A 12129-nucleotide genomic window follows, 5' to 3' on the forward strand; every position below is an offset into this window, starting at 1 on the left:
TTTACCTGGCAATGCCCACCTATCTGATCAGAAGACTGCAGATGGTACAGAATGCAGCTGTGAGATTAATTAGACGAGTGCCGGTTCGACATCACATCTCAACACATATAAGACAGCTCCACTGGCTGCCGGTAGCGAAAAGGATTGAGTTTAAGGCTTAACCTTGGCCTTTCGGCGATTCATGGCAAATGTCTTCGTTACCTTAAACACCGGCTATGCCGCTACCAACAAAACCACTCACTGAGGTCAAACTCTCAGAACCTGCTTTGCACATCTCGCTTCGCTAAAGCTCGTTTAGGGGGCAGATCCTTTACAGTGGTGGCAGCTAAGGTTTGGAATTCCCTGCTGAATAATATCCACCAATTCGAATCTAATCCGATGTTCAGAAAGTCTCTACAGACCTGGTTCTTTAGCCTACGTTAGCTATCTTTTGCCTTTTTATTTCTCTTGCTGCCTACCGCTGTAGCGCCAGGACACCTCTGCTTGAGGTAGCTGTTGCGCTCTATACATTTCTGTATTATAATTATTATTATTATAAATAGTGTTTTTTATGGTCTTCATAATTAATTTTGTTTAATCTGCTTGCATTCAACATGTGTGCGCAAACTCGTATTGTCAACAGATAATGTTATGCTTTAGTAGAACGTAGAAAGCATCAAAATCTCACAGTTCATAAGGGTAGGTCCCAGACAAAAATACTTCAGAGCAAGGACACATTCAAGACTGACCAAGTACCCAACAGTGATTCGGTGAAGGGGTTTTCTCTGTGGCCATCTTTCTAACCTACTTGAATATCCTACTAGATAGTCTGGATAATCTGATGATTTTATTTCATCACAAAGCCTTTCTTTAGCAAATTTGGTCGGAAACATTTTAATTATCACTAATATAGTTCTGCATTCTATCTGTGGCTGGTTTTCAGGCATTTGAAAAAAAAACACATCAGTGGCCAGTACCTGTGGCAAGTATCTAAAGTATTGTAGCATAAACACTTAGTTACATTATTGAGTAGCAGACTTTAATGGGATCTTACAAAAGTGAAAAGATTATTGTGGTGTATGAAAATGGGTCATTGGTGGTGGGGCTGTGAGTCCACCTCAAGTAATAAGTCCCAAAGTCTTGTCAAGTTAAGCATACAGTTTCAATGATTTGAACCTGGGCTCAATACTTATAGTGATGGCACAGAGCTGGTAGAATAAGCAATCTAAAGAATCCATTGACACTAAAAACAGCAGCGGCTGCCACTAGAGGGTGCCAGGGCACCACACACATTTTTTTCCTAGTTACATAGATTCAATTGTCAAGAGCAAATACCATCCATATAAGTTGTTTTTTAATTTAAAAAAGGGCTTTAAGCCCATGCCATATGCTGCCCTCAGTGTCTGGTATTCTCTCGTCCTTGGTGAGGCAAGAGTCAGGCAGCCAGGCATTTCCGAGAGCAACACATGCTCTAGAGAGTATGTGCAACACAGCTTCATCTTTTTTTGTAATCCCTACGCACGCTAAGGGCTGGCCAAGTGCCAGTCCTGGCCTGCACTTTTCAGGGCTCTGAAGAGATCTCCCAATCATGACACGTAGCAGCGTCATATTTGCAAGAAATCCCGGCCGTGTAGAACATAAATCCTGTTTACTCAAGACTGTCCATCAATCATTTTGCAGGCTGTAACAACACCTTTCCTAACTCGTCACCTGTGACATGTTGGGAAAGGTTGTTGCCAGAAGTCTGTGAAGGACGGAGGTCATGTGACTCGAAGTCAAAGAGTCATGAGATGGAGTCCAAAGGTAGCATTTAACTTTCCATGCCATTGATGTATTGACGTGAAAACAAAGAACAGGAGGGTACCCGTAAACCTGATTGAGACCTGGGTAGATAATATGTATAGCAAACAACAATGTCTCAACAGGTATTTATATAAGACACTTTTTACTTTCAAAAGAAGCATGCATATAAAAGTTGCAAAAAAGGAAGGAAGGGGAGACAAGAATGGTTAAAGCAGGTGAATTCTAGGTTCAGTCTATATATGAAGGTAAGTATAATAGGATTAGATTAGGGCAATATTGCGGCACTCCGTTACATTAAATGTACAAGTAACCCATACAAACTTGTGCACAATAGTGCTCGTGAAAAAAGGTGAACAGCACAGGTGACAAGTGAAAATACTATATACAGCGATATAACGGTGCAGGAAAAGAAGAACACAAATGTCAATATATACAGAGAGCTTAGAGTAGTTCCCATTTATTAGTACATATTTAGGGGTACATTTATTTCCGTTGCTCCACAAAAGTTGCGCCAAACGTTGTGCTGAGGGGTCAACGGCATTTCAACCTGTATCAATTTCAGGTCATCATCAGAACCAGGTTACTGATTTAGTGGGAGTGCGTTATGTAGACCTGGCAAAGAAATCCAACCAGGTCAAGGCGCTGAGTCACAAACAATGGGGAGGTGGAACGATATCGGACGTAATGATGTTGGCTAAAGCAATTTGAAAATACAGTAATGGTACGCCCGATCAGAAAATTCCAAAGGGTTAACCATGAGGACGCGTTGAGAACAATTGGTAAATTGACATTTGAGAGCGTGAGCCGCTCCAGATGAAGAAAAGGCGAGGTCTGGCAAGTGAATTTCAGAACCTTGGGTAACCGTTAGTATGCCGGCAGGAGTTCGGAACGGGGATTGGTTGGATTTCTTTCCCAGGTTCTCCTTTTCCTGCTCTGTTTTATCGCTGTATATAGTATTTTCACTTGTCAACTGCGCCCTTCACATTTTGTTCACGAGCACTATTGTGCACAAGTTTGTACAGGTTACTTGTACATTTAATATAACTGAGTGCCTCAATACTGTCCTTATCTAATCTTGTTATACCTACCCAAATATAGACTGCATTCACCTGTTTTAACCATTCTTGTCTACCTGTTTCCTTCCTTATTTGCATGCTTTTTTTCAAAGAATTATCTTATATTAATACCTGTTGAGACATTGTTGTTTGCTGTTTACTGCACCATCTACTTTATACCCTTTCTGGAAAGTTATATATGCAAATTGGGGATCAACCATATTTCCATGTTTCGGGTGTACTACATGTACACCAGCAACTGGACAGCAGTATGGCAGTGTGCAGAGACCAAAAACTAGCAGCATCATTCCAAAAATAGGGGTGATCACAGGTGACTTCCTTGTGCACAACAGATGTCATGCTCTTCAAAACCTCAGCATTTCTTGCTCACAATTCCTGGCACTATATTGTTCATTTCTGAAGACCAGCTTGATGGGGATACTGGGTATTTAGGAGTAGCATGTGAGCATCCAATGAGCTCTATATATGTGAATTGGGATTTAGAGATTTTGATACATTTACTTGTTATATTGTCTCTCAGACAAAAGAAAATACAACTCCCATCTACCTCGTGCATTTCCATTATCTGACTTTACCAAGTGACTAGTGATCAAGTGGAAGTAAGGAGTACCTCAAGGCTCATGATGGCTCTGAGAGAGTAGTCACTCCGCTTGGTCTTGAGTTTTCTGCTGCCTTCGAAAATGAACCAATCAATCAAGTCTTAAGCTAAGCTCCAACAATAGAAACCTCGATCTGTGACAACACCTTTTTCATACCTCACAATCTAAATAGGATACCCACATTCACCAAGGCCCCCCTCACTCATCCTTACTGAGAAGAAAAAAAACTGTTAGTGTAATTCTTAATGCAAACCTACTGTGAAAGATGGAGGTGCATTTTTCCTTTGTTTCTTTTTCCCCACAGCGTCCAAGTCACCACGGCTTTAGGAACAAACCCACCATTAGTATGGCAAAGCACTTACTTAGGAGTTCTGGTCTCCCTCATATTTAGTCTTCAGCTTCCTTTTTCAATGTTGGCCCAAATACCACATCAACCCACTTGTTGAATCAGTTTCAATGACCTCTGCTTTACCAACTTTGTGCTTAGCAAAAGCACTGAATTCCTACAGAGACAATGGGTTCAATACTGGCACAGCTTCACCCACCATCAACTGTCCTTCACCTCTTCGCAGTGCCACCTTTCATGAAGGGATAGCTCTTAGAGGAATGGATTTCTTTCACTGTACTAACAGCTGCACAGACTCATCTGGAGTTCTCCAAAACATATTTTATGCATACAAGCCCAAGTCATACCCCAAAGCAAATTGCAGCTCTTCTCGAACTCTACAAAAAACCTAGGAGCTGCCATTTACTCCCAAGCTCACGACCATAAACCCATGTTTTATAACTTCTCTGGACTGAAGGTGGAATTTTGTATGGCTATATAAACACCTTTACTCATGGTTGCACAGTCAGTAGCAAAACAGGCAATAACACTTTAGGAACCACCATACATTTCACCAGTATTTTCGGATGTGGGAAAGTCCATTTAAGCACCCTGAAAGACATTTAATTAGATGTCAAAAGTTTTTGTAAGCTGTATTTTGTGGAGGAAACGCCGTTCGTTGGTACATATGCAAACCATAGCTTGAGTGGCATCATCCAGGACACATTGTAGATAATGACATGCAACGCCAGACAGCTATGCAGATAGGGCACCTCTTATCACAGCACCCTAGCAATCTCAAACCAAGCACAGGGTTGCTTACTTGACCTCTTCTGCTACAAACTCTCTTCCAATACGCTCATGCTGTAATCAGAACACAGTATGCAATGTTCCAATCCATGATGCATGTTGGATCATCACCGCAAAACTTGTTAATATCCAAAATAATTCCAACTCTACCCAACAGCAGGGTTGGGCAGGGCTTTCACTCCACCAGATGTTTACCCCAACGGGCTGCAGCCGATTGAGGCTGATTTTGAAAAAGTCCAGCGCCGCTCGTGGTGCCACTGTCACCTTCCTCAGTTCCTCAAGATTAATTGCATTAAGAATGGGGAGATTTCAAGAGAGGGAGGAGGAAGGAAGAGAGAAAGTGATCAGAGAGGGACAAGAGAGGAGAAAGAGAATGTATGGTTGGAAAGAGAGAGATCGCGCAAGGAGACAACGGGAGTCGGCTGGTTTGATCATTTTTGCCTGGGCTGCTTTCAATTCCCCAGTCAGGCCCTTCTCAACAGCCTGTCACTCCTGCATCCTATCCATCATGCACTGGAGCCTGAGATGGTATAAAGATGCAATGCCTGGCCATCAAAGTGCCATGGCACTCACCAATGGCGGTAGGTAACAAGGGGCTGCCCCATGGTCAGTGATTACAAAGACCAAACTGACCATAATGGGGGGAATGAGACAGATTTTAGAAAATGTGGATGTGTATCAAATACAGACATATTTTAAGGCAAGGGCAAAGTGGGCAATTATCCTGGGCTCACACCTTCCAGGGGGCCCCCTGGCAGTGGTGGCTGGTGCCATTTAAAAGTGGTAGGGAGAAAATGACTGTCCTGAATACCATGTGGAGAGTGAGCCCAATTCTGGAGTTCAAACAATGATGTGTGCAGCAGGGGCAGTAATCCACTGAACTGCTTTAACAAAAAGCAATAAGGTTTAAATACAACCGTTTCTGAAAATAACAACTAGATATTTGAACCTAGCAGACAAAAAATTAACAACAAGGTTTCCTGTCATCCATCAACCAAAAGATTGGGGAAATTATTTTTCTTGATAGGAAAGTGTTTTACTTTGTAATGTGACAATATTACTTCAATTTTAAGAATCCCAGTTGCACTAACTGTTATAGGTTGAATTGTAAGATGTCAGCTTTGGTAATGAGCAACGGAGCATTTGGTCTGCCCAGCCGCACGTGGCTTTGAACAGATTCGTGTGTTTAAAGCGATACCTGCGATGGATTCCCGTGTTTACATTTCCAGGAGCTGTAGCAATAAGTGAATACATATCAGACTCGCAGGGAAAGGGGGTTGGGAGAAGCGCCTTCATATCGTTCTACATGCTGCTGCTGCTAATTAAAATAAATCGTGTTTTAAACAATGCTTAAAACGCTGGGATGGAGAGCTCTTTCCAACTGCAATCTTGTTAACTGTTTATTTTCATGGCTACCTGCAGAGCACGATGCGATCAGGCAGCTCATCATTTCAACATGTGTGTGATACTTTTTTCATGCATTTTATGTTTTTCACACGCATTTTGTAATTTTAGTAATCCACATGTGGCATTAATCCACATCTAGCTATTGAATCACACACCGCACCTGTAACATGGTTACAAGTATGCCACCGCCACGCATATTTTCATTTCATCACTAAACTCTTTTTTATTAATTTTGTACAACGCCATAGCAACGCAAATAATATTTAAAAACTTGCCTTATGATTCGGTCATTTTTCTCATGAGTTTATCAAACCTTACACATCACGATCACGGACATTGATAAGTTATCTTCCACTTCACGATATTTGCTGCCAGCTACAGGTCACATTTTCTTAATGGTTCAATAACAGACTTACAGCTGTAGCCGACAGATCTGCGCAGACTCCACCCCTCAGCTTCCTGCCGGTCATACCCTTTCCTAACTCGTCACAGGGTGGGTCCCAACACGCCCTGTGACGAGTTGGGAAGGTGTGGCGTGGGGTGACACCATGACAAGCTCTCCTCCACTCTCTGATTGACGTGGAGAGTTAGCGATCTGGGGCTTGTATTTAAAACGCCCGGGGCTAACTTAACCTCCACGCTATCAGGGGGTGGAGACTGGGCCTTGCAGCCAGGTCTTTGCCGAGCTGATGACATCACATCCTTCAGGGCTTTGAGGTTCTCAGCCGGCAAACACAACGTAGCAGGGCAGGTTTCTTTGGGTCCTGTCACCTGGGAGCAAAGCGTCACGTGACAACAGCCGGGAGCAGCAGCGGTATTGGTGACAATGGTGAGTGGGGCAGACTCGCAGAGGCTGAGAGTGGAGATTTAATTTTGAAATTCCCAAAGAACAACACGTGTTATTCTTTGGGAATTTCAAAATTAATTCTCTTGATAAATGTCACTGGGGTGGAGTCCCGATGCCGATGCCCTCAAAGAGAAACCGCCACTACCCCCTGGGAAAGTGAACCTTCACTCTATTTGACTTCTGTCTATTCTATTTTTTTTAATCTAAACCGCTCTCCCTCGCTGTCTGTCTCTACCTCTGACCCTGTCTACGCAGTGTCACCTTAAGGATTTTTGGGGTACTTGGCAAGACATATTTCAACTGTTTTTGTGTGACCTTGTTAAAGATTAATATATAATTTAGTATTGTTTGGAATCGTGTGGCCTTGAATTAATGGGAAATGGTTGATACTAATCAAAGTTGATCTGTACAGTAGACCGCAAAATATGTTTTGCCCTTAGGATAACACTGATCAAATGTTTTATTATCCAGTCATATTTATTTGAGAGACAGTTCCTGGTCATTCCAAAAACCCTAACCTCTACCTTACTGGATGTTAGTTCTGCTCCAAGCAAACGCTCTTTTATGAAGAGACAATGGAAAAACCTTGTCCCTAATATCATGGGCCCTGCTTTGGCTTAGAATATCCCCTCTCTCACCTCAAATGCTAATACGGACGCACAGCTACTTAATGACTGGGTCGGGAATATGGTATCTTCCATTGCACCAGTCTCTCGCGCAATATCTAAACGGGACTCCCCCTCCGCTCCCTGGTTCTCTCAGGACCTCAGAGTAGAGAAAGCAGCCTGTAAGAGGCTGGAGAGACTGTGGAGGGTTAATTATGGGCCCTTAGAAAAAACTAGATATAAGGAAGCATCCAAAAAATTCCAGAAGGCGATTTGAAAGGCAAAAAAAACAATTTTATGCGGATTCAATCCAGCAAGCGGAGCATTTGAGCAAACAGATCTTCAAGGTGGTACAATCCTTCTTCAAACCTAAATGTATTGAAAGGGAGGTCCCACCGTCAACCACTCTGTGCGAAAACATCTCAGAGTTTTTTGACCAAAAAATTAAACATGTTTATGAGTCCTTTGGGCCCGAGGAAAAAACAGTGAAAACGGATCTAGCCATCAAAGAGGTGGCATGTGAAACCCTAGTTCAATTCCAGACGATAACCCTGATGGCGGTTAGGCAAGAACTAAACTGCTGCAAATCAGGCTCTCCGGATGATCCATGTCCCCCTAAACTCTGGAGAATCATAGCTGATTTTGTGGCACCCACATTACAACAGATCTGGAATACGTCCATCGTTTCTGGGGTCTTCCCGAACATTTGGAAACATGCAACCCTCCTCCCGCTAAAAAAGAAACCTAATGGAGATCCTAAATACCTTAGCAATCTACGCCCGATCTCTTTGCTAGCAGCAACGGGAAAAATGCTCGAGAAAATAATACAGCGCCAGCTGAGTAAATTTATTGAAGACAATAAGATACTGCATGAGACACAATCTGGCTTTCGACCTGGTTTCAGCACAGAGACTGCACTAATTGAGGTGGCAGAGTCAGTAAGGTGGTCGATGGATTCGAGAAGCTCAGCGATGCTGGTACTCCTGGATCTGTCGGCCGCCTTCGACACGGTTGATCATGCTAGACTCCTGATGCGACTGGAGGAGATAGGCATCCGTGACCAGGCACTGGGATGGATAAACTCGTATCTGTCCGAGAGAACACAGAAGGTGGCGCTGGGATCTGTATCTTCAACACCTAAAGTTCTCAGTTGTGGCGTCCCTCAAGGGTCGGCACTCAGCCCCCTCTTGTTCAACATCTACCTCGCCCCCCTCTTTACGTTGATTGCCAATTGGGGTGTTAAGGCAATTTCATATGCTGACGACACCCAATTGGTATTTCCATATTCAGAGGTGTCGGTGGAGTCCTTCTCGAGTTTCAAGGGTTGTCTCCAAGATGTGGCCTGTTGGATGAATACGAATAAATTAAAACTTAACGCCAATAAAACGGAAGGGATCTTTTTTGGGAAAGGCCTCCCTCCACCCTCAGAGCTTTGGTGGCCAGCGGAAATGGGACAAGCCCCGTCACCCAGCCTAACAGCAAAAAATCTTGGTGTGCGGTGGGATGACAGTCTGTCTTTTACCTCGCACATCCAACAAGTAGTCGGCTGCTGCTTGAGCAAACTGAGGAATCTTCGCAAGATTCTGAGACTGCTACCAGAGAGCTGCCGTAAAACAGTAATCCATGCCACAGTGACATCTAGGCTGGATTACGCCAACGGCCTCTATCTGGGCCTACCAAAATACCTAATTCATAAACTTCAGTTGGTCCAAAATGCGGCTGCGAGACTGTTAATGAGGATTCCCTTCAAGCACTCAGTCTCTCCGTATCTTCGATCACTTCACTGGCTACCAGTTGCCAGCAGAATTAAATTCAAGGCACTTACGCTGGCCTTCTGTTTGGCTCCTGCCCTAAATACTTGAAAGCTCGGCTCCCGAGATATTCCCAGGCCCGTGCGTTACACTCCAACCGCCGCGTCCAGCTTGCTGCCCCTCGAGTGAAAAGGGCTCGACTGGGGGGTCGTACCTTTTCGGCTAATGTGGTGACACTGTGGAACACATTGCCCCCAGCAATTCAGCAAGCCCCCTCCGAAATCTGCTTCAAGCGGCTACTAAAAACATGGCTCTTCACCCAACCACACTAGGCATCTTCACTTAAGTCCTCTTGGTCAACTGTGCTCTTTTCAGCGCCGGGACACCTCCCTGTGAGGTAGCTGTTCGCACTTTATAAAATGCTGTATTATTATTATTATTATTATGTCATCTGCATATGCTGAACTCTAATTTAAACAACGCAATGGATTACATTGATACCTTAAAAGGGAGTGGCCACAAAGCCAACGACTTTGGGTCCTCACAGATTATCGTAGATTGAGCTGTATACTTATGACATTTTATCCTGCAAGGTCCTGATTGTAAAAAAAAAAAAGTGATGCGTTCAGGCTACTACAAATCCTTCCGTGACTACTGCTGGTCAGACAAGACATCAGTTCCTGTAATCTTCATCATCAAGTTTATATGCCTAGTAGGTTAAGGACAGAGGAGCCCACCTTAATCGGAGCAGGCAAAAAGTCGTCACTGCTGTTTACAAGGGTGCTTATAGGTCCTTTGAAGTTGCTTTTCTTTAAAGTGGCATTAGAGCTGGTCGGTACTTAGTTGTACAAAATTAAATGAATGTCGGAAAACACACTGGACAGAATTGTTGCTCAGTTGTGAACTGTACTTTCCACCATGATACATTTTTAAGAAACTATAACATTTTAGATTCTAGACCCAATGTTTAACTATGAACCACCATTTTCAGTCGAGTTTTAGATACTCCAATTTTGCTGTACACATTGTTGTTAACTCATATTTGTACGAATTTTTAAGCATTTAATTTAATATGGCATAAATCTGCAAGATTGCGCTGATTTTAAGTTTTTGGTATTAATGTATTTGGTTATAATTAACCGGAATAAAACGACCTTACTTAACAAGATTTTAGGCAGGCTTTTTATGTTGATTAACTTGGACCAAGACCAACGATCCCTACTTTCATTTAGAGGTGATCAATATTCATGATACTCGTCCACTAACACTCTAGGCAAGGAAATCTGCAAAAGGCATAACTGTCCTACACAAATACCTTCAGGAAGATGAGTAAACATATAAGACTTTGAAATAGATACCTACTAGCACAGATATCGTCTTAGGATTTTTCACTAGTGGAGAGACAGTTTCTTCTTTAAGAGTTTTTATAAGAAAAAGAAGAACTAACCATGTCTGTCAACGTTTACCACAACATTTTAAAAATGAAGATAGTACAACATCGGTGTGGCAGGACAAAGTCAGATGTCTTGAAAAAGTGATATTTTTTGAGAAAGAGATTTGTTTGAAATTTGTCAGAAAACATTTGCCTAGCAAGGTGCTACATTGTGTTCAAATGAGGCGAGTGTGGGATTTTTCAAAATGCCTCGCTTTAATTTTTCCGTGTGAAAATTCCAGGCTACATAATTCAAAACAAATAATTGTCACGAGGACTGAAAACATTGAGTGTCCAAATTGTACTAATAACTTATTGTAATACTAGGCATAAGGTGACTTACCAAACAAACGTTGATGGAAAAGGAACTTCCCAGCAATTAGTCCAACTACAATAGCAATCAGCCACAGGAGTACCTTCAGAAAATTCCAGCCACCTCCAGGGTATTTATTTGTTACAAATGAAAAACAGTTCCCAACAACAATCATGTTGGCTTCCGTCTGGCTATGAGACACTGGATCCTCGGCAAACAGCAAAAAATTAAAGAAGGTCACCAAGTAAGCTATAATCAGGCGAGACCAGGGGTGCTGGAAATAGTAGCGAAAGTGGTTATCCATTTTGAGCTTTTCCAATCCTGTTGCCTGCCTGCAATAAAAATGTTTACACATTAATAAAAGATGACAAAAGTTCATACAAAATATGTCAAATTTTCATTTGAAACTTAGTTTAAAAAACTCAAGGGTGAAAACAAAATATTTTTTTGTGCACTAGTTACACAATTCCAGGCAGATATAGTCAGAGCTTTATGGACGATTCCCTGCCCAAGCCATCCAAGAATATTAAACATGGTTCTCTTTCTCTCAGACAGTAAATCGAGAATGAGTGTGTAAGAGTCAGATCACCCAGCTGTACCTTGTGAGCAAGAATGTGGGTCATTAATTTCCCTAGTTTCATATTTAATATTGGAGTCGTTTAGTGCCACATTATTGAAGAAAATAGGAAATTTCTTCTTCGTCCTCAACACTCACAAAGCCTGAAACTCAGATGGTATTTTCAGATCCGCTGAATATGTTGAAGATGGAATTTTAGAGCAAGTAACTGAGCAGTTATACCTTTCCTAAAACCTAGAGCTCTTCACTCAAATTCTCGTGTATTTAACCAACTCATGTACCTGGCTTACTGTATATATTTCGCTATATTTGGAGCCCCCAAGTAAGTGCATGATTTCCCCTGACAGTTCTTTCTTCAAGTCTAAGAATACTTTTGTTATTTAGTCACTATGATCTCGCAACTGAAATAAGAATGATCATTGCAACAAAATTACAATCATATTTTGCTTGATAGGTAGGCCTCCTCCCAAAACAATCTATTTTCAAACTACAGTCCCTACAAAATGTGGCAGTGATTTTCTTATGCAGGGAAAAATTAAAACAAACCTAATGAAAATAAAAATATTTTAGTCCAATGGCTTCTATTGTTCGCTAGAAGTATACTC

At 42.2% G+C, this 12129-nt stretch overlaps 1 protein-coding gene across 4 annotated transcripts in view; it reads right to left on the reverse strand.

Annotated features, from left to right (window-relative positions):
• Positions 1 to 12129, reverse strand: part of TMEM117 (transmembrane protein 117) — a 2403846-nt gene that overhangs the window by 2225049 nt on the left and 166668 nt on the right. For all 4 annotated transcript variants that reach the window (XM_078655442.1, XM_078655429.1, XM_078655449.1 and 1 more), the window contains one exon: positions 10978 to 11279. In XM_078655442.1, the coding sequence (XP_078511568.1) occupies positions 10978 to 11251 (274 nt within the window). In that variant the 5' untranslated portion in view covers positions 11252 to 11279. The remainder of the gene's footprint in view (positions 1 to 10977; positions 11280 to 12129) is intronic.

Source organism: Lissotriton helveticus, chromosome 1_1, assembly GCF_964261635.1.
Source record: "Lissotriton helveticus chromosome 1_1, aLisHel1.1, whole genome shotgun sequence".
In the NCBI taxonomy this organism is placed as follows: Eukaryota; Metazoa; Chordata; class Amphibia; order Caudata; family Salamandridae; genus Lissotriton; species Lissotriton helveticus.